At 36.6% G+C, this 17,958-nt stretch overlaps 2 protein-coding genes across 4 annotated transcripts; one reads left to right on the forward strand and one right to left on the reverse strand.

Moving 5' to 3' along the window:
- The first annotated feature begins 2,510 nt into the window (after positions 1–2,510).
- Positions 2,511–5,764, forward strand: LOC145032225 (benzaldehyde dehydrogenase, mitochondrial-like). Of its 3 annotated transcripts, none has more exons than XM_078980972.1 (11): positions 2,511–2,619; positions 2,774–2,842; positions 3,235–3,363; positions 3,451–3,593; positions 3,681–3,834; positions 3,935–4,164; positions 4,302–4,391; positions 4,566–4,739; positions 4,837–4,974; positions 5,108–5,307; positions 5,380–5,764. In XM_078980972.1, exons 2-11 carry the CDS (start codon positions 2,776–2,778, stop codon positions 5,651–5,653), a joined length of 1,599 nt encoding a protein of 532 aa, XP_078837098.1. In that variant the 5' UTR covers positions 2,511–2,619; positions 2,774–2,775; the 3' UTR covers positions 5,654–5,764. The 3 variants fall into 3 exon arrangements, with proteins under 3 accessions (XP_078837098.1, XP_078837100.1, XP_078837099.1); XM_078980974.1 differs by lacking the exon at positions 2,511–2,619 and adding an exon at positions 2,623–2,704; XM_078980973.1 differs by lacking the exon at positions 2,511–2,619 and having other exon boundaries at positions 2,627–2,842.
- LOC145032227 (UDP-glycosyltransferase 90A1-like) lies at positions 5,732–7,276 on the reverse strand. Its single transcript, XM_078980975.1, has one exon. It carries the CDS (start codon positions 7,235–7,237, stop codon positions 5,804–5,806), a length of 1,434 nt encoding a protein of 477 aa, XP_078837101.1. The 5' UTR covers positions 7,238–7,276; the 3' UTR covers positions 5,732–5,803.
- Positions 7,277–17,958: the final 10,682 nt, after the last annotated feature.

Here is a 17,958-nt window from a genome sequence, read left to right on the forward strand (position 1 = left end):
CGAACTCCATTTTCGACGTTCTTCATATCGACGTGAAGGTGAGATTATGCTCTACAACTCTCGTTTAAACTCCATTGACTAGTTTTGACTTTATTTTTAATATATTATAATTATATTACTTATATATTATTTTTAGTAGGCTGGGCCAGGAAAACTCCGTTATAAACTCATAACTCCTTCGTCTGACATCCGTTTTCGTCTGTCTTTCCGTCGTTGCACTACTATCGATGAGATCTTCAATTCTCATTTAGATTGTTTTGGATAAATATCACTCTAACGTAAATTCATGATTTACGTCGCGCTGTGTCGTGCCGGTTCTGTCGCGAAACTTCGACAGGTCATAACTTCTTCGTTATAACTCGGATTTCGGCGTTCTTTATATTTTCGGAAACCTTGAGACATATACTACAACTTGGTTAAGATTAATCCTTCTAAATAACCTTCCATCAAAAAGTCATTTTTGATGCTTATTGTCTCTAAATTAACTAGCCCTAATATATGGACGTTACATTATTCCCCAAGTTAATTCAACTATTCATCTTTCTCTAAATTAAGAGCATTCGTTATATCTACTTTCAACTATCATTTGGTGGTGAAGTATGGTGTAGTATTTAATAGACGATGACAATGGTGATTACAATATGGAAAATTAGACGTGATTGTACACATTACACAAGAGAAAGTTAAGATTATCAATGGTATGTCTACTGTTGTACACAATCTCGATTGCTTTGTGTTTACTGTTAATCAACTTGTCTTACAAAGCACTTAGTATTTTAAAACTATGTTGATGGTCCTTTTATATTTCTAAACGTATTCTACTTTTTGTTGTTTTAATGCCACTATGGCAGATTTCTTTGATGTAGACATTTTATAAGTTATAGCTATAAGTAAGTGCATTTATGCACGGATCAAGTTACTTAGAAGAGATACATATTTACTTTCATTTTCAAAAAACACAATGTATTGATTTAGATTATGAGCCGGTGGTACCCGGTAATGATGCAAATATATAACAAGTTATGAAATTTGTGGCTAAGCATAAAGCTTTTTGAAGTATACACTGATTATGAGTATCTGATTTGTTGGCTTAATTTAACTTATTTTTGATAATCCCTCAAACAACCTGTTTTTTTTTTTCCAAAAAAAAAAACAATATTAGTTAAAAACAGAAGACTATTACAAAAATAATTCATGATTTTTGAACTATTTCTAGGTTTTTAAACATATGATCATTATGATTTTTGAGCTAGTTCAAGATTTTCAAAGAAATAATAACGTATTTATGTTTGTGCAAAAAAACTTCGAATAATGAATTTCTTCATAGCTTTTTGAAGATATTTATTTTAATTTTCGAACATGTTCTTTAGGTAAACAAAACATAATGATTTTGAAAAATAAATTTATGAATCCATGAAAAAGTCGAGAAAAAAACATCATCCTAAATATAAGGAACTACTTTGAACAAAACCTATCTTCAAAAATTTGTACTTCGCAAATATTGGACATTATAGGAGATTAAAAAATTAGAAGTGATATTTCCACTTATGTTTATTATTCATTTACTTAAAAAACATGATTGAATTTTATATCCCTTGAAATTAAAGAATAAAATATCAATGATATAAAATAGAAAAATCAAAAACATTTTCTTTAATGAATAAATAGAGAGCATATTTATCACCCTTTAAAACTATAGAAACCGGTGGGGGAGAGTTTATTAATCATATATTTTAAACACTTTTCTATAATGCTTTTTTACTAATCCTATATTTTAGACATAACTTAGACATAATTTATGTAATATTTGTTACACATTGATAATTTCTATAATTTCATTAGTATGCATGGTACATGAGTGTAGTTTTTTCTTACACATGAACCGTTTTGTAAATTTGGTGTTACATAGTGGCCATTTCTATAGTTCTGATATTATAGATCAATTTATGTAATGTTGCTATTATACAGTGACCACTTATGTAATATCGGGGCCTCTTTTCATTTATAATGTGTCGTATTATACAATACGTGACTATTTTTGTAATTTTGATATTACATGACCTATTTCTGAAATCTTGCAGTTATACACGGGGACCATTTTTGTAATATCATTATTACATAGGACTATTTATGTATGTACTTCTTACAAAGACCATTTTGTAACTATTTCTTACCAGGACTATTTTTGTAACTCTTAATTTTTTTCCAGGGACCATTTATGTAACTTTCTAAATAATAAGGACCAGATCTGTAGCTAATTTTTACAGGGTCTGTTTCTATAAATATTACAATTTACTATTTCTGTTACTTTGTGAGGTATTTTTGTATTTTGTTTTTAGAAAAAGCTCTATATCATATTTTTCCTCGTAATTAATAGGGTTGTATAATATCCAAAAATTCAAAATTTCCAATATCATCGACATATTATGATATTTTTTAGAGAAAAAAAATTCGATATCTCATTTATTTATTTCCGTAGGTAGTGTTCATTTATGATTTATATCTATTTTTGTATGCAGTGTTTATTAGTCTACTGTCTATTCATGACTAGTTTGGTGAGGATATAGACTGAAAACAGGAGTCGCACTTGATACGCTGGCTGTTCCAACTTTTTCAAAGGTAATCCGTTGAATCGTCTCTTCGTGATTATCCTGATGCTGCATCAGCTTTCATGATTTCTCAACTAAACAAACCTTTTCGGAGCGTACTTAGTTTGATCTCTTAACGTTTACATATACATATCATTGCTAGCGCTGATCTTTACTTTTTGCAGAAATGGCTGCTCGGAGAATGTCGTCGCTGCTTTCTTCTTCTTACGCTCCTGCTCTCTTACGATCGTTAGGTAAAACGAAATGTTTCTAGATTTTGCTCATAAATTCTTACTCAATTATGCTTTTTTCCTTGAGATCGTGCCATTATTTTAAGTTTCTCTAATAGTTACTCTTCAAAACTGTTATAATCGAAGATTTTGTTCGATTTCATATTTTTTTTGGACTGATATATGGATTCATTTCAACAATTTCTTAATAAACAGATTTACTTTGCACTTGATAATAAAAGTAAACCTAAAGGTTGGTGTGAATGTGCTTTTGAACTGTTAACTTGAACAAAAAGTTGGTATCGTTGCCTTTTTGATTTCTAGTCAAAACAAGTACCTCAGTGGGTTGACTATTCTTATCATTTTCATATTGTTACTGAGGCTAACTCTTTTTGATGATCAATCTGATGAATCAGACCGCGTCTCTGGAAGAGGCATCAGTAGGTTTACTACAGCTGCTGCTTTAGAAGAACCAATAATTCCACCTGTCAAGGTTGAATACACCAAGCTCCTCATCAATGGACAATTTGTGGATGCAGCATCAGGTAAGCTCTTCAATACAGTATGTCTTTTTGTTACTGTGCACAACTCAACTATGCTGAAGAACTAATATCAACCCATCTGTGGATCAGGGAAGACTTTTCCAACCTTAGACCCCAGAACAGGGCAATTGATTGCCAATGTTGCTGAAGGCGATATAGAAGATGTTAATCGTGCAGTGTCTGCAGCAAGGAAAGCATTTGATGAAGGTCCCTGGCCTCGAATGACAGCTTATGTAAGCTTTCTATTTAACTATTTCTTCATTCTTTTTCATCATTTTTACAATAAATAACCAATGAATATTGTATATATGTGTTACCAGGAAAGATCTAGAATCTTGTTGCGTTTTGCTGATTTGGTTGAGCAACATGCTGATGAAATAACAGCTCTTGAAGTTTGGGACAACGGGAAGCCATATGAACAGGCAGCTGGAGATGAAATACCATTATTCATTCGTCTTTTCCGGTATTATGCTGGTAAGCAGTGGCTGATTCAAAACAGAATCTAATTACATAAACCCTCTTCAAAATTCTAAAAGTTATCATCTTTCTTGGTTTCTGTTGTGATATTTCATAGGTTGGGCTGATAAAATCCATGGCCTCACAATTCAAGCTGATGGACCCTATCATGTCCAGACTCTACATGAACCTATCGGTGTTGCAGGGCAGATTATACCATGGAACTTCCCTCTTCTTATGTATGCCTGGAAAGTTGGGCCCGCACTTGCATGTGGGAACACTATAGTACTTAAAACTGCAGAACAGACACCATTATCTGCCCTCTATGTTTCAAAGCTTTTCCATGAGGTAATATTATTGTTTTTAAGGGTAAATGGTATGATATAGCAACATATAAATATGAATGTGTAAATGATAAAATACATTGCCCATATTGTTAGTGAGAGTAAAGTATGTTGCTATTCTTTGTTGATTGCAAATGACAGGCAGGTCTTCCTCCTGGTGTGTTGAATATTGTGTCTGGTTATGGTCCTAGTGCTGGTGCTGCTCTTGCTAGCCATATGGATGTGGATAAGGTCTGTATACCATCTTTTAAATCAAATCATATTAGTAAATTACATTTTTGGTCCATTAGTATAGGTTATTTTCAGTTTTGATCCCCAGAAGTTTTCCCTTATCCTTTTTTGAGGTTTTTGTTCCCAAGGACCAAAAATGTAACATGAATGTTAACTTCAAAGCTTTTTATGCAGCTGGCTTTCACAGGATCCACTGAAACTGGTAAAATTGTACTTGGATTGGCTGCAAAGAGCAATCTTAAACCAGTGACTTTAGAACTTGGTGGGAAATCTCCTTTCATTGTGTGTGAAGATGCCAATGTTGATGAAGCTGTTGACCTGGCACACAATGCTCTTTTCTACAATCAGGTTTTTTCATTCCCTCAAATGGCAACTTCACTTTCCTCTGTATAATAATATAAATAAATAAAAACATTAAACACAGTTTAATTACTGACATTTACAGGGCCAATGTTGTTGTGCTGGATCACGTACATATGTACATGAACATGTTTATGATGAGTTTCTAGAAAAGGCAAAAGCTCGTGCTTTTCAACGTGTGGTTGGTGATCCTTTTAAGAAAGGCGTTGAACAAGGTCCTCAGGTATATTATATATATATATATATATATATATATATATATATATATATATATATATATATTGCCTCTTATAATTATTTAAACATTTTATTTTTTTCATTTCAAGTTGGAAGCTTGAGTTTTATTCATACTTTAGGTTGACTCTGATCAATTTGAGAAGATCTTGAAGTACATAAGATCTGGTGTTGACAATGGTGCTACCCTTGAAACTGGAGGTGAAAGGTTTGGGTCTAAAGGATATTATATCCAACCCACTGTTTTCTCAAATGTCCAGGATGACATGCTGATTGCAAAAGATGAGATCTTTGGACCAGTGCAATCGATTCTAAAATTCAAGTAAGCTATCTATCATTCATCAAAATATATTCAATTGCATTCGTATTTGCTTATTGTTTTATTATAAAACAGGGGGATCAAAGAGGTTATTCGAAGGTCAAATGATACTCAATTTGGACTAGCTGCTGGTGTTTTTACACAGAATCTTGATACTGCTAATACATTATCGCGTGCATTGAAAGCGGGAACTGTGTGGATTAACTGTTTTGATGTTTTTGATGCTGCAATTCCTTTTGGTGGGTATAAGATGAGTGGACATGGGAGAGAAAAGGGAGTTTATAGTCTCAGTAACTACCTACAAGTCAAGGCTGTTGTTACTCATCTCAAGAATCCAGCATGGTTGTAGTTCAATGTCTCTCTCTTCTTTCTTTCTGTATATCATATGCTTTGTGCATAGACATGGTATTGTTGTTTCTTTATGACATTTAAAAAAATATATATATATATTTATATGGTATGGACCTGTTTACATTATGATGTGCAAAAATTACATCATTCACTTGGAGTTTGATCTAACGGTCTGCAACTCATCTATGAGCTCATTCAATGTCCGCCAAGATGATCCGCCTTCTGCCATTGCAACCTTTGCAGCCTCACCAATATCTTTCACCTTTTTCCTTACTTCCTTCCCCTTTTCACTCTCCATGAGCTCCTTCACCATTTTCTTTAACCCTTCTGATGTTACAAACCCTTTCACTGATCCATCACATGTCTCAACCCGTAAACCGATCTTAATCTCCTCCACCACCATTCTTGCATTCAGAGGTTGCTCAGCCATCATTGGCCACGCTAGTATTGGAACCTCTGAACATATGCTCTCCAACACCGAGTTCCAACCACAGTGGCTTACAAACCCTTTCACACTCTCGTGCTTTAAAATCTCCCTTTGGTCAACCCATTCTCTTACAATCATCCCTCTTTCCCCCACTCTTTCTTGTAGCTCGTCGTAAACACTCGTCTCACACTTCCTCACCACCCACAAGAAATTCACTTGGGATTCTTCCAAACCCTTTGATATCTCTTCCAACTGTTTCGATGATATCTCTGCTTGAGAACCAAATGCTACGTATAAAACCGAGCATCCCTTAGCTAGCTTTTGATCTAGCCACTGAATCCATTCAGGTTTCCGGTCAACCATTGGTGGTCCGGGTGACTCAGTCACAGCCAAGCAAAGGGGTCCGACACACCAAGCTTTGGGCTTAGACTCGCGGTTCAAAACGTCTAAAAACAGTGGCTCAAGCTCGTAGAAGCTGTTTGTAATCAAGCCATAGCTATTAGCCGATGCAATGACAGTTTCTGTTATAAAGTCCATGTAAGGACCCGTTGGGTTCCTCTGGTTAAACGGCTCATCAAAGTCATTCCTAGTGACTTTGATCCATGGGAACCTCGGGACCATGATCAGCTCGTCATCTGATTCAGGCCCTGAAAAGAGCCTGTTTGAAACCACCTCCCGAGTCACAGCACCTACATAGTTGTTCATACCATAAAACGAGAGGCGAGGGATTCCAAATTTTTTAGCCGATGCAAGCGTCCAACTTAAAAACCCATCAGAAACGATACATGTGACATGGGAGAGATTCTTGAGTGCTTGTTCAAAGTAAGGTTGCATGAGCTTGGTAGCAGTGACAAATGGTCTGAAGAGAGACATAGAAGGGAGCTTATCCGTGCTCTCTATGTCTTTATCTATTCCTTCAACATCACTAGGGAATGGCAGGTCAATGATTGAAGCATCCGGGCATCTATCAAGAAACTGAGCGATGAAAGGTCGGTTGGCTTTGGTGGTGAAAACAGTGACTGTAATGCCACGGTTTGTGAGAAGTTGGGTTAGGTGGAGTAACGGGATGGTGTGGCCTTTGGACATGAAGGGAAACAAAACGAAATGGGGGAGGTGTGTTACTGTTGAATTAACAGGAAGTTGTAATGAAGCCATTTGCGTTGTGCATGTGTTGTGGGAAGCTGTGAACGATGGTTACTTATAAAAAGGAGCGAAGAGAGACGTGGTAAATACTAAATACTGAATTTGATGGAGACATTTGTGGGTGCGTGTATTTCATGAGATAAAGCAAAATAGAGACTGCTTCATGAACATTTAGTAAGGCGCGTTACATGTGATATAGTGATGTCGTCTACTTGTATGACTTTTCCTACCACTATCTGTGGCATTCGTTCTTTCGGGCACGACTGTAACATCTTAGGGTTAACCAGCTGACGGATACTTACTAATAATTATTAAATAAGTAAACTTTTCTATATATAGGATATAAAGTAAATCACATCGATGGGAGGCAATAAAGCAAAATGGACTAGCTTTTTAGATGTTAGGAAAACATGCATATCACTCGTTCACTACTTTATCTCACAATATTTTGATCCTGAAACATGTCACTTGTTTAACAGAAATTGTTGGTTACTAGTCATGCATGCCAAAGACACTTTTTCTTAGAAGTTTTACGAAAAGCTATTTAATTAATAAGTACCAAAATAAAAATAAAAATTAAAGTGGTCCGTCTGCATCTAAATATGCAATAAGACTCATGGTGTTAGAGGCATGAATATGTAGGTTGTGACTAAAATGCTATAATTTACACTTTTAAAGTGCCAAATGGGTCAGAGCATCATGTTGATAATAGAGTCATATGATTAATGAAAGAGAGATTACAAGGTTTTTGAAAAACATGGAAACAAAGAACAACATGATGGGGAATATATAGGCAAGCTAAACTAACTCTAACCGTAATGGGCTAAAGATAAAATGAGCCAAAAAAGTGGGCTTATAATAAACATATATATGCGAACATCCCCTCAAACTCACAATGTCACAGTAATAAGTATTGAGAGTTTGTCACACAAGAACCGAAATCGAGACGCTGACAACGTCTTCGTAACAATATCAACAAGCTGCAAGGTGGATGGAACAAACGAAAGCGATATGGTCCCGAGTTGTACGTTATGACAGGTGGAGTGAAAATCAATCTCAATGTGCTTCGTCCGCTCATGGAAAACAAAATTATTTGCAATCTGTATCGCACTTTTGCTATCACAATGCAAGGGAGTAGGTGAAGAAAAATGAACCCCCATATCTGCAAGAAGCCACCATAACCAGATAATCTCACATGTAGTCACAACCATAACACGATACTCAGCCTCCGTGGAAGATCTAGAAACAACGTCTTGTTTCTTGGTCTTCCAGGAAATGAGAGACTCCAAGAAACACACAAAATCCCATATAGGCATGCAACTCAAGAGATGACGTCGATGGAAACAAGAGGGTTTGAAACCGAGTACCACGAAGATATCTTAGAATACGGAGTATAACACCCCAATGAACAGAAGTAGGAGCAGTAACAAACTGACTGACAACATGAACAACATGAGCAATGTCTGGACGAGTAACGGTGAGATAAACAAAACTTCCCACAATAGTCCGATAAAGATTCAGATCGGATAAAGGAACACCATCAGTAGAAGAGTACCATGCATTGGTTTTAAGATGAGTATCTACAGTCGAATTGTCAGAGAGGCCCGCCCGTGTAAACAAGTCAGATATTTATATTTAGTCTGAGAAAGAAGATACCCTTTCTTAGACTAAGCTACCTCAATACCCAAGAAATAATGCAGCAAGCCCAAATCCTTCATAGCGAATCGACGAGCTAGATCATGCTTTAAAGACTCAATACCACCATGGTCATCACCAGTAATAATCATGTCATCCACAAAGGGCAAAAGAATCCATCCTACACTTGAGCATCTGATAAACAAAGCTGAATCATGATTACTCTGAACAAATCCAAGAGAGGTAATCACCGTGGAGAATTTCTCAAACCAAGCACAACGTGCTTGCTTGAGACCATATAATGCTTTGTGAAGCCGACAGACCTTGCCCAACTGGTGTTGAATTCCTGGGAGAGGAGACATATAAACCTCTTCATGGAGGTCACCATTCAAAAAGATATTTTTGACATCCATTTGAAAGATCTTCCATTGTCAAACAGATGCAACCACAATCATAGTACGTACTGTCATCATCTTTGCCACTGGGGCTAAAGTCTCCTCATAGTCAAAACCATAATGTTGGGAATATCTTTTTGCTACAAGTTTGGCCTTGTACTAGCTTGGGTCATACCCATCAGATTCTGTTTTTATCTTGTACACCCAATGGCAACCAATCGTATGTTTCCTAGGAGGAAGGGAAACCAAATCCCATGAATGAGTTTGATGAAGAGCAGTGAGTTCCTCAGCCATCGCATTATGCTAAAGAGGATCTACTATAACTTCTCCATACGATTCAAGTTCAGAAGATGGTGGATGCTCGCTATAAATGAAGCAAATGATCCTGAGTATGTAGAGTAGGAAAAATTTGGAAGCTTCATGGACTAAATAGGACGAGTAGACCTCCTGAGGGGTGGAGGAGGTGGGTCTTCAATCTCAACAGTCGAAGGTGCGGACTCAGGAGAAGTCGAGGAACTCTTGGAAGACGGGGGTGTGTCCTTAGCTGGAGGATTAGAAGGCATAGATGAATCACGAGCCTCTGTATCCTCATCAAAAAGATCAATATACAGAAGATCTGACTTCGTTACATTATGGGTTGTAGCAGGATTCGAGTAGAAAAGAATTTGTTCCAAAAAGGTGACATGCCGGGAAACATATAACTTCTGACTCAAAGGATCATAACAACGATATCCATTCTATCCAACACCATACATAATAGTTTTATTTTATTACTTCTTTTTATAGTTTATTTTAGCATATTTTATTTTATTTTTAGTTAATCTTCATACATATTTTTCCTTTTGTTATTTTATATCTATATCGGGTACTTTCAAGTTTTTGCGCTTTATTGCAAATATTTGGAGAAATGGAGCGGAGCATGGAAGGAGATTTGGAAGACAAATGAATTTCGAGCGGATAATCGGGATTGTTGGAGCTTATAAAATAGAGTTGCATTAAAGATTGATGTAGTTCAAGCTTACTTTGAAGATTGTATAGAAGAAACTTGAGCTTGACGGATTGGAAGATGGGATTTATGGGCTAAGAAATTGATGGGAATTTGAATGATTTTTGGGTTATGAACTCTTGGGCTTATATTTATGTGTTTTGGGCTCCTTGGTATCTACATTTGGACCTTTTGGATCAGTCAACAAAGTCTATGCAAGAGGACAAAATTTGATTAAAGAGTAAAGGGAGACAAGCAAACTTTTCTCGTTCAGCACATCTCACGAGGCCGCGTTAGATTTTACTCTTCAGCTCACGCAGCCATGTGGCTCATGCAGGGGCCATTCCAGGTTTTCAACTTTTATGGCTATTTAAGGATGGTTGGTGGGGCATTCTTGGGAAAACTTTTGGGACCGATATTTGGGGTATATTTGTTGCAATTTGGAGAGAAAAGAGGAGAGAAAATCTTTGAAGAATACACTCTTTCCATCATACTTCGTGTTAGGTATTTCTAACTTTCACCTTGTTCTTATGAGTTTAGCCATGCTAGGTTAAACTATCTTGGTTGATATTGGAAGAAATCTTTGAGTGTTTGGTTTATTTTGAAGAACTTCAAGAACTTATGATGAATCTCTATTGAAGTATTTTCTATTACAACATCCTTATGTGTTCATGTATCTTTAATCATGAGTTTAGATGTGTGAATGGTTTGTTAGTTGGTTAATTTCTTGATTATGTAATAGATCTTCAAATTAACAAACAAAAATTGATTTAAGTGTTTGTGCTCATTTCATTTGAGTCAAGAAAGTATTTTCTCCATAAAGTTATGGAAAGCATATAGATTATCTTTTGGATTTGGTGACTCTTAAACCTTAATGCTAGTTGATTTTCTCAAATTATATGCTTCATAGATTTGCGACTTTAACTAATAAAATGTATTATGAGCTTCTCTAGTCATTGTATTAACAAAAAAGAGTCTAGGTAATTACAAGCTTTTTAGATTACTATAGCCAAATTAGAAATTCACTACAAGTATTGCAGCTTGAGTTCTAATGATTTATTAACCAAATGTTCAAGTGATGAAATTCTAATGTCAACCATCTTTTTCTCATTGATTTGAATCGAACTCTTTACTAGTTTTCTTGCATTTCTACATTCTAAAATAATTTTAATTTTCTCAAAACAACCTAAAACATTTAAACCCCCCTTTTTACTTTTGTTTTTGTTTCATAAGTGCTTGAACAAAGAGACTTTCATAGAGTTATAAAATTGAACCAATCTCCATGGATACGATCCCTTTGCTATTAGACGCTATTTTTGTGTACAATATTAAGGGTATTTATTTTGTTGGCCTCGATAACCATCAAATTTTGGCGCCGTTGCTGGGGATTGGTTTATTTTCAATGAATTTGTTTCTTTATGCCCAGATCTCAACGTACAGGTACTTTGACCTATAATCCGAAAATTGAAAAAGAAGCAAGGCGTTTGGCAAAGGAGAGGAGAATAGAACGTGGTCATACTTCAAACCCTAACGGGGACCAGGAGGTTGAAACTGCTTCCTCTAGTGACACCAAAACCAAAGTAGAACTCGATTCTTGCCCCGAACCTCGCCAAGAAATTCCCAAAACACCACCCTTACAAAAAATCCACCCATCCTAAACCGAAATCCAATGGCAGAAGGAGAAAAAGATCCTGAAAGAACCTTAACACAAATGATGGAAACCAATGTCACAGAAACTTTAACCGGTATCAATTACCCCGATTTGGAAGGAGGTTTGGAATTGAGTTTTAGCCTAGTTCATCACCTTCCAACTTTTCGTGGATTGGAAAATGAAGACCCCCACAAGCACTTGAAGATGTTCCGCATAATTTGCACTAGCATGAAGCCACAATGGTTAACCGATGACCAAATCAAATTAAAGGCATTCCCCTATTCATTGGCTGATAGAGAAAAAGATTGGTTATTTTATCTTCCACCGGGGTTAATCAAATCATGGATCGTTTTGGAAAGAACTTTCCCTGATAAGTTCTATCCCAACTCAAAAGTTTCAAGTCTTAGAAATGAGATTTGTGGAATCCGCCAAGGTCAAAATGATACTTTCCATGACTATTGGGAGAGGTTCAATAACTTGTGTTATAGTTGCCCACAACACAAAATTCAGGAACAACTTTTCATTCAACACTTTTATGAAGGATTGTTACCAAAGGAGAGAAGACTAGTTGATGCCTCAAGTGGTGGGGATGTATTTAGAAAAACTCCTCAACAAACAAGACAACTCTAAAACACCATATCCGCCAATTCCCAACACTTTGGCCCCTTCCAAGACATGAAGAGAGACACACATCAAAAAGTCAATGAAGTGGTGACATCAACCCTCGAATCTAAACTTAAAGACTTGGCATCTATTGTTCAAAAAATAGCCATGGGACAAACTTCTCAAGTGTTGGTTTGTGGAATATGTGCAACAATAGGACATCCCATGGATATGTGTCCTATTCTTCAAGAAATGTGGAACATGTAAATGCCACGAGAGAATTCCAAAACTAGCATAACAAACCATCCGGTTACCAAAATGCCTACAGTTCAAGTTGGAAGCCCAATCCCAACATGAGCTACAACCCAAGACCATTGCCTCAAAATGCATTGGTTAAACATTCTTACCCACCACAACAACCCCATTACCAACATCCACAACCCCACTATCAACCCAAACCACACCCACATCATCACCAACAACCTCCTCAATCCTAACCAAGTAACTTCAGAATGTCTCTTAAAGACATTGTCAAGTTTCTTGCCACTAGCACCCAATAATTACAAAAAGAGACAAGAACTGGTATTTCCAACCTTAAATCACAAGTAGGAGATATAGCTACATCCTTAATCAAGTTGGAGTCCCGTGGCAAATTACCATCTCAAATCGAAAAGAACCCAAATGTCAATGTGGTAACCTTGAGAAGTGGTAAACAAACTGGTGAGTGTAGCTCAAAGAATAAGTTAAGGGAAGATGAGGAAGAAATAGAGATCACCCTCATTGAAGATCCTAATGTCAAAAATCATGCACAAACCGAAGTTCAAAAGAAGGTTACCCCTCTAGTGACTCCAATAGCTACTCAACCACCATTTCCCTCTTGACTTGCAACTTCAAAGAAGAATGCAGAGGAGAAAAGGATCTTGGATACCATCTGAAAGGTGGAGGTAAACATTACATTACTTATTGCAACAAATAAATCCCTAGATATGCAAATTTTTTTAAAGAACTTTGCACAAACAAAAGAAAACTGAAAGGGAATGAAAATATTTCAATGAACGAAAATGCATCCGCGGTTTTACAAAGAAAACTTCCACCTAAATGTAATGACCCCAGAATGTTTACGATTCCTTGCAAAATAAGGGATGTTACTTTTAGTAGTTTCATGATTGATCTTGGTTCTTCTATTAATGCCATGCCCTATTCGGTATACGAATCGCTAAATGTTGGTCCTTTAAATGAAACGGGTTTCATAATTTCACTTGCAGATAAATCATATGTTTTTCCTAGAGGTGTTTTAGAAGATGTTTTGGTGCAAGTGAACTAATTGGTCTTCCCAATGGACTTCTATGTGATTAATTTAGAGGAACAAGTTTCCTCCAAATCGGCTCTAATATTGCTTGGAATACTATTTTTGAAAACAGCTAGGAAAAAAATTGATGTGTATGCATGTAGTTTTACAACGAAATTTGATGGTGAAACAATAAGTTTTAATATTTATGATGCTATGAGATATCCTAGTGATGTTTCATCTTTATATTTTGTTGATGTTATTGAACCACTAACCCAAGAATTGTTTGAGTTAACTAATGATGACATGTTGGAGATGATTCTAAGCAAAAGGTTTGATTGTGGGAAGCTAGCCAAGAAATTGAAGCTATATTCTCTAGATCCAAAATTTGAAAAGTTGATTAACAATTTGGAGGTCAAGAAAACTACACAATTCAATGTCAAGCAAGTTAAGTTGCCTCAAATTCACAAAAAGTTGCCACCTTCCCTCGTTCAACCACTGGAATTGGAATTGAAAGTCCTACCTCAACACTTGAAGTATGCCTATTTGGAAAAGAACGAGACTCTTCTGGTTATCATTTCCACTCAATTAATCGAATTCGAAGAAGAACAACTCATCATCGTCTTAAAGGAATACAAAGAAGACATGGGTTGGATGATTGCAGATATCAAGGGATTGAGCCCCTCCACTTGTATGCATAAAAGTTTGATGGATGATGAATGCAAGCCAAGTCAGGATGCACAAAGAAGATTGAATCTGCTATGATGGAAATTATGAAGAAAGAAATATTTAAGCTTCTTGATGCGAAGATGATCTATCCAATCTCGGATAGCAAGTAGGTGAGCCCGGTGCAAGTGGTACAAAAGAAGATGGGAATCACGGTGGTTGAGAACAACAAAGGTATCATGGTCCCCACATGTATGCAAAACGGGTAGATAAAGAAAGGAATTGAGGTAGATAAAGCTAAAATTGATGTTATTCAAAGCTTACCTTACCTGACTTATGTTCGGGAAGTTCGTTCTTTTTTAGGTTATGCAGGTTTCTACCGAAGATTCATCAAAGACTTTTCAAAGATAACAAGATCAACGTGCCAACTCTTGTAAATGGAAGTTGATTTCGACTTCAATGAGGCATGAAAAAAAGGCTTTTGACAAGCTCAAGGAGTTGCTTACATCCGCCCCTATCATACAAACACCAAATTGGGATCTCCCCTTTGAGATCATGTGTGATGCACTCAATTATGTTATAGGCGCCGTTTTGGGTCAAAAGAATGGAAGAGCTTCTCATATGATCTACTATGCATAAAGAACACTAGACAATGCTCAAAGTAACTACTCTACCACAGAGAAGTAGCTATTAGCCATAATGTTCACTTTGGAGAAGTTTAGGCAATATCTACTTGGCACCAAAGTCCTTGTGTATTTGGATCATGTGGCTATCAACTACTTGATGACAAAAAAGGATGCAAAGCCAAGACTCATTAGATGAATCTTACTATTGAAAGAATTTTATTTGGATATTTGGGACAAGAGTGGGTATGAAAACCTTGTTGTCGACCACCTAAGCTGGATCATTTCAAATGAAACTCCTCTTCCGTTGCGGGATGAGTTTCCGGATAAGCATCTCTTTTCCCTTACTCAATCCATTCCTTGGTATGTCGATATCATTAACATTTTGATCACAAAAGGGTATCTCGACACATGCACACGTGCTCAAAAAGATAAATTGAACAACAATGCAAATACTATGTCTGGGATGAACCTAATTTGTGGAAATATTATCCCGATCAAATAATTAGGAGATGTGTACCACAACAAGAGTATCAATCCATTTTGCAATTTTCTCATGAACTTTCTTGTGGGGGACACGTCAGACTTAATCGAACTTTAAGAAAAGTTCTTGAATGTGGTTTATTTTGGACAACCATGACACAATTGTTATATGTTTTGTAAAAGTTGTGAATGATGCCAAAGGACAGGGAATATTTATCAAAAGAACCAAATGCCACAAAATCTAATCCTTGTTTATGAAGCTTTTGACATATGGTGGATTGAATTTATGGGCCCATTTCCCATTTCATTTGGTAATGTTTACATCTTACTCGCGATCGTTTATGTTTCTAAATGGGTTGAGGCCAAAGCCACTAGATCGGATGATGCCAAAACGGTTATCGAGTTTTTAAAGTCTAATATTTTTGTGCAATTTGGTGTTCCTAGGGCCTTCATTAGTGATAGAGAGACACATTTTTGTAATTAAATGATGGAGGATTTATTGAAGAAACACAATGTAACTCATCGTGTCTCTATCGCCTATCACCCACAAACGAACGGACAAGCGGATGTTTCAAATCGGAAAACCAAGTCCATCCTTGAGAAAATGGTGAATCCGATGAGAATGGATTGGATTTTAAGGCTTGATGATGCCTTGTGGGTCTACCGAACCGCTTACAAGACCCCCATAGACATGTCCCTATTTAGATTGGTTTTTGGAAAGTCATGTCATCTTCCCGTGGAACTAGAGCACCGTGCATTTTGGGCATATAAAGCTTCAAATCCAAGAGTTAGAAGATTTAAGGAGTGAATCTTATGAGAATACAAGGATATACAACCAAGGCCATCCACGATAAGTCCATCGCCCGAAAACACTTCAAGTTGGGACACAAAGTCTTACTCTATCATTCTTGTTTAAAGTTATTTCTCGGGACATTGAGGTCAAGATGGATAGGTCCATTCATTGTGCTAAAAGTCTTTGAACACGGAGAGGTGGAGATCCAAAGTGAAGAAACATGATAAATTTTCAAAGTCAACGGGCATCGGTTAACGTTTTTCTATGAAGATTTTGACGCAAATGTCCTAGGCATCATCCATTTGGATGTCCTGGGATACTAAAGCAAAAGTTGGACGTCGTTTTGCCAAAGACTTTAAAGAATGACTTTTTTAGAAAGAATTGTGCTTTCGTGTCTTTTAAAACCAAATAAAAAAATGAATTTTTAAAAATATTTTTGAAGATTTTGAAAGTATTTGTTTATAAAAAATCAAGTTTTTCGTGTGTTTGGGTCCCCTTTTTGTTGAAAAATTTCAAACTACAACTTGTCAGGATTCATCCCAAGTTTAAAATAATTTGAAAATCCAATTTTTGAGTTTGAGTGTTCAGCTCATGAGGTCGTGCCTCACTTTTGACTTGAACCCACATGAAGTATACAAGGAGTCAGAGAAGAAATACATATCAACTATCGATCTGTAACGCCCGCAGATCCGGGCTAGTCAATTTAGAGGCAATAGGGGTCAAAAATGTCTTTTCGACAAAAGATTATTTAGAATGAATAGTCTTAACCAAGTTTTAGAATATGTCACAAGGTTTCCGTACATATAAAGAACGCCGAAATCCGAGTTATAACGAAGAAGTTATGGCCCGCCGAAGTTTTACGGCAAAACCGGCACAGCACCGGAAGACGTAAATAGTGAATTTACGATAGAAGACTTTTTAGCCTTATCAATCTAAACAAAAGTCGTAGAATATGTTAAACTAAGAGCGTCGATAAAAAGAACGCCCAAATCTGACTTCGTATGAGAAAGTTATGATTTTTCTAAGATTCGGCTTAGCAGTGTACAACCCGAAACTTGAATTTTAGTTCGAGCGGTTTTTGGCTTACGTGAAATAAATGAGAGTTGAAGATCTCATTAATAGGAACTCAACGGTAAAAAGACAGACGAAAACGGAGTCCGTATGAAGGAGTTACGAATTCTTTGCGGTCATTTAACAGTCTAAACGCCTCGTACTGTTAAATTTAAGATCGGTCGAAAATTAGCCGACGGAGTCAAAATGAAAGTTGTAGATATTATTTTTACCTACGCGTGGATATAAAGAACGTCAAAAACGGAGGTCGTATGTGAAAGTTACGGATTTTAGAAGTCGGAAGTGTGTTGTGCGAAAATGGGTGATGTGGCACAATCTTGGCCATTTCTTTCTCCTCAAGTCTTGCCACTAGATGGTGACATGTGGCACCAAGTTCAGCCATTTTCACCCTATAAATACCACCTCTCACACCCTCATTTTCTTCACACCTTTCCCATTCTTTCTTCTCTTTACTCTCTCTCTAGAACCTCTCTCTAGCCCCGAAATCCCCCGAAAAGCCTAGGGAACCTCCCTAGCACGAGGCGGAAGCCCCGGAGTGCT

This window comes from Lactuca saligna, chromosome 2 (assembly GCF_052625555.1).
Source record: "Lactuca saligna cultivar CGN05327 chromosome 2, ASM5262555v1, whole genome shotgun sequence".
Taxonomy (NCBI): domain Eukaryota; kingdom Viridiplantae; phylum Streptophyta; class Magnoliopsida; order Asterales; family Asteraceae; genus Lactuca; species Lactuca saligna.

Excerpts from the sequence above, each read along its gene's own strand:
- LOC145032225 (XM_078980972.1), top strand. The coding sequence starts at position 2,776 with ATGGCTGCTCGGAGAATGTCGTCGCTGCTTTCTTCTTCTTACGCTCCT. Across the intron at positions 3,594-3,680 it reads GGCCTCGAATGACAGCTTAT|GAAAGATCTAGAATCTTGTT; the intron begins GTAAGCTTTCTA and ends ATGTGTTACCAG. Across the intron at positions 4,975-5,107 it reads GCGTTGAACAAGGTCCTCAG|GTTGACTCTGATCAATTTGA; the intron begins GTATATTATATA and ends TTCATACTTTAG.
- LOC145032227 (XM_078980975.1), bottom strand. The coding sequence starts at position 7,237 with ATGGCTTCATTACAACTTCCTGTTAATTCAACAGTAACACACCTCCCC.